This window comes from Plectropomus leopardus, unplaced genomic scaffold (genome assembly GCF_008729295.1).
Source record: "Plectropomus leopardus isolate mb unplaced genomic scaffold, YSFRI_Pleo_2.0 unplaced_scaffold9077, whole genome shotgun sequence".
Taxonomy (NCBI): domain Eukaryota; kingdom Metazoa; phylum Chordata; class Actinopteri; order Perciformes; family Serranidae; genus Plectropomus; species Plectropomus leopardus.
The window spans coordinates 1-4,884 of NW_024700083.1; the positions used below are offsets into that span (position 1 = coordinate 1).

General features: G+C 45.2%; 1 protein-coding gene across 1 annotated transcript; it reads left to right on the forward strand.

The window, feature by feature from the left end:
* Positions 1-415: 415 nt before the first annotated feature.
* On the forward strand, positions 416-3,264 carry LOC121940594 (MKRN2 opposite strand protein-like). The gene is made up of 3 exons (XM_042483322.1): positions 416-479; positions 2,724-2,892; positions 3,033-3,264. The coding sequence occupies exons 1-3, from the start codon at positions 416-418 to the stop codon at positions 3,262-3,264; spliced, it is 465 nt and encodes a 154-aa protein (XP_042339256.1).
* The last annotated feature ends 1,620 nt before the right edge of the window (positions 3,265-4,884 follow it).

The following is a 4,884-nucleotide window of genomic DNA, read 5'->3' on the forward strand; positions in this document are numbered from 1 at the left end:
CCACAGCACGAGCACAACCAAAGGCAGGATCACAGCATCAGCACAGAGATAATACTCAATTACAACTAATCCAAAATTCAGCAGCACGTGTGCTGATGGGGACCCGAAAGAGAGCACAGCCTGTCGGAGGACCTGAGGGCTGCTTTTAATCAAGCTTTTAACTAATCTGTATTATTTAGTTGTTTATCTACCTATTTATTTAGATTCTTAGGTTGTTATACTGTTGTTGATTTTTCATATTTCATTTTACTCTCAACATATTCACCGTTTAGTCTTAAATAGATATTGTTGATCTATTTTGTTTTTAGTTATTTATTGAACCTCTGGTGTTTCCTCTGAGGGCCCTTCGCACCGGCAGCTGTGATTGGCTCTGGCTGTGGGGATGCCATCCTGGGGGTTGTCCTGTCCTGGTTGGATGGGGGGGTCCTGTCCACAGCTTTGTGGTTCTGGCCCGGACCCCTCCATCTGCCTGGAGCATGGTGAGTTCTGTGACGGTGTCTTGGTGAGCTATGATCGGCTCCTGGTCCGAACGGCCCTCTGTGATGGCGTCTCCTCATTTTAGTCCTCGAGCTCAGCCACGTGTTTTTTATCCGAGGCCATTCGGTTCAGTGCCTTTTATTTCATCTTTCTGTGCTCTCTTGGGCCTGTCCTGGCCCCTCCACGGGTTACGTTTTTAATGTGTGAAGCATTTTGTGCCACATTCTTTGTATGAAAAGTACTCTATAAATAAAGTTGATTGATTGATTGATTGATTGATTGATTGAAAAGAGGGGCATGGTTGCTTAAGGCTCTGACTCCCATCCTACTTTTGGAGACTTTGGGAACCACAAGTAACCCTGTGTTTTCATTGCACAGTGCTCTTGAGGGTTGATAGGGAACTATGAAATGTGAAAGATAAGATGGAATAAGCTAAAACAGGAGAAACATGATCCCTTTTCTTGGTTCCTGTTAGAACATGTGCAGCAGCGTTCTGCACCAGTTGGAGAGACTTCAGAGACTTGTTGGGGAAACTGGATAATAGGGAGTTACAGTAATCCAGCCTAAAAGTGATAAATCTGTGCACTAATTTTTGGCATCTGTTTGAGACAGGATGTCTAATTTTTGCAATGTTACGCAAGTGAAAGAATGCAGTCCTTGAAGTTTATATTATATGGGAAGCAAAAGATAAATCTTGATCAAATAAAACTCAGAGGTTCCTTACAGTTGTGCTAGAGGCCAAGGGTTTCTGAGATTTTTGGGTCAAGAACAATAATTTCAGTTCAGTCAGGACCACTTAGTCAAGAAAAACACTTTTTAGCAGCTTTTAGATTTAGCTTATTGCAGTTATAAGTATTTGGCGGTATGGCTCTGCTATGGGGAACCCCTGCCCTTCCACGTGCTTATGTGGAAAGCATTAAACAGGAACAGCACACGTTTCTGAGGCAGGGAGGGCATCAATGACACAACATCATAGAACAAGTCAGAACGGCACAAAGGAAGAGGCAGGGAGGGGGAGGGCGCAAAAGCGGCATGCAGAGGGAACAGGTAAGAGCAGGCGGGCTAGAGCAGCTTAAATAAGGCCGCCTGAGTGAGTTAAACGAATCAGATGCCTAGAGGTGAATATACTGGCCATCAGCTGATGAGGCTTGCATGATATCAGCTGATATCAACAGTAGCAGCTCTTGACCATGTGGCCTGCCTGAACTAACGCTATGCTCAATTTTTGTCTGAATTTAACATCAGTAAATTGCAGCTCATCCAGGCTTTTATTTCCTTAAGGCATGCTCATAGTCTAGATAACTGATCAGTTTCATCTGGTTTCATACATAGATACAGTTTCATATCATCCACATAGCAGTGGAAATTTACAGAGTGATTTCTAATTATGTTGCCATGGGGAAGCATATATAAAGTAAAAAGGATTGGTCCAAGCACAGAACCTTGTGGCACTCCGAAGCAGACCTTAGTATGTGCGGAGGATTGTTCATTAATATGAACAAACTGGGAATGATCTGATAAGTATGAATTAAACCAGCTTAGTGCCGTTCCTTTGAGGCCAATTAAGTGTTCCAGTCTGTGCAGTAAGATTTGATGGTCAACGGTGTCAAATGTGGCACTGAGATCTTATGGAATCAATACAGGGACGAGTTTTTTATAAGAGGCAATCAATAAGTCCTTATTCATTTTTACTAGTGCCGTCTCTGTACTATGATGAACTCTAAAACCTGGCTGAAAGTCCTCAAATAAACTATTACCTTGGAGAAAGTCACAAAGTTGAGTTGAGTAGCAACCACTCTCTCAAGGATTTTAGAAAAAAAGGGGAGATTAGATATCAGTCTATAGTTAGCTAAAATCTCAGGATGGAGAGTGGGCTTCTTTAGAAGAGGTTTAACGACAGCTGCTTTAAAAGACTGAGGTACATCGCCCGTTAATAAAGACGCACTGATTGTATCTAATAAAGAGTTGTCTAATAAGGGTAAAACTTCCTGAAGGAGCTTAGTTGGGATGGGGTCTAACGGGCATGTTGATGGCTTAGATGCAGAAATCAAAGTAGAGAGTTGGCGAAGGTCAATGGGAAAAAAATGGTCCAAATAAATTTCAGGCCTTGCTGCCATATCCAGGCTACCTGTGTCTGAGGTCAGGTCAGTTGAGGGCAAAAGGTGAATTTTATCTCTTATAGTTAGAATTTTATCATTAAAGAAACTCATAAAGGTGTGTGTGTGTGTGTGTGTGTGTGTGTGTAGGAGTTGTGTATAACTACACTTGCGCAGGTGTAAGGAGGGACCACAGTGGGTGGGAGAGCTGCGTTAGCGTCCCTCTGGTCCGACCCGACATGTTCCACCTGCTGGCTCAGTGGGACCAGTACCTGGACCGCTTCTCTGATGGACCCATGTGGGACCCCGCCTGGCACAGGTACACCTCACACCTGATACAGGTACACATCACACCTGCACAGGTACACCTTACACCTGACACAGGTACACCTCACATCTGTTGGTCTCTCTCCTATCTGTCTCGCTCCTGTCTCTATCCTGTCTATCTCTGTCTCTCAGGTTCCATGAGGAGGACCATAACTGCTTCTCATTTTGTCTTCTGTTCGTTAATGGCGTCCTGGCTGCGGAGGGGCGGAGCTCTCTGACTAGAGAGACATTCACTCACAGCTTTATCCTGCCGAAGACAAGAAGGGTCGCCAAGTTCACCACGCTGTACCACCACATCCAGAGACATCAGTATTACATGGTGGACAGACAGAGGGACAGACAAGATGAAAGACAGGAGGATTGACAGAAGACAGACAGGACAACATACAGAGAACAGACAGAAGACAGACAGGAGGTTGATAAATAAACATCGTCTTAGTGGACTTTTGTCTCACAATATGGTTTTTGGTTTCGGGCGTCCGCATTCCTTCTTGTGCGGTTTTAATGAAATCCAAATGAAGCTGAAACTTTTCTCTCCTGTTTAAACTTTTGCAATAATGACAGTAATAAATCCTGTTTTGTTAAAACTTGTCCTAAAATAATTTTTATGGTCAATGACACAAGTATTCAGATTTTGGAGTAAATGTTTCAAATTCTCAGAGCAGGTCAGGAATGGCCTGATCTGAGCCTTTGTTAGTGGACTACTGTCTTCGTCATGGACTGTCCATAGTGAACTTGATGTTGGAGCCTGAGGCCAAAGTCCAATCATGACTCTGTGGTCGTATCAGCAGACCTGCAGCCATAAGTCTCGGACACTCTGGTGAAGAGAGTAGCAGAGTTGTCACCTGATCACCACCTGGTGGTGAGCTGGATCAGGTGATGGGAGGCTGCTGGACAGATCCAGTAAACCCAAATGTGTAGTGAGGGTGAATTAGGATCGTCTGGTCAAGGCCCTTGTGCACCACGTATTCCACTCGCAGCTTCAGAAGAACTTTTTGTGCATCCTGAGGGACCTTTGGGACATGGAGTCGGAGTGGTCTGTGTTCAAAACCTCCACTGTGGAGGTGGCTGATAAAAATTGTAGTCAGAAGGTTGTGGGTGCCGGTCACAGCGGTAACCTGAGAACCTGCTGGTGAACACCAGCGTTAAAGGAGGCTGTCAGGCTGAAGAAGGAGGCCTTTCGGGCTTCTGACGACTCGGGGGATTCTTCCTCTGCTCCCTCTCTCTTTCTTTCTTCTCTATTCCTGCTCTCTGTCGTTCATATTTGAGTTGTAACTGCTGATCAGCGACTCTAGGATCCTCATTGAGTGCTTATTCTTTTTACTGCTCACCACCTTGGGTCTGTTGAACTGCACTACGCTAATTCTGTTGCCTCTCTGGAGCGTTCCTGCTCCCTTGTCTCCCAGTTTTCCCGGATCCTGGCTGCAACCCTTGCTGTGCCTGATCGTGGTGATATCTGTGCTGATGCTGTGATCCTGCCTTTGGTTGTGCTCGTGCTGTGGCTGCACTGATACTGTGCCCCCCGCTCACCCTGATCGTGGTCTGGTCCTGGTTGCGCCAATGTTGTGATCTTGCCTTTGGACACCTCCCTATCAGCATGTGCATGAGACTGTTATCATCACCCTCAACATCATCATTTGATAATTTCACACCCATTGTTATTGTAATATGACATGCATCTGTTTCTATTATTGCTGTGCCTCTCTCCCCCTCTCCTCCCCTCTCTCCCGCTCTCTCTCTCTCTTTCCTTTTTTGCCATGATTGTATTTCATTTTTCATTTACGACATCTATCACTCGTCTGTCCGTCCTGAAGAGGGATCCCTCATCATCCTCTGCCGCTTTTCCTGAGGTTTCTTCCTTTTTTTTCCCGTTCAGGGGTTCTTTTTCGGGAGTTTTTCTTCGGGTGATGTGAGGGTCTGAGGGCAGAGGGATGTCATACACTGTAAAGCCCTCTGAGGCAAACCATGTTTTGTGATAATGGGC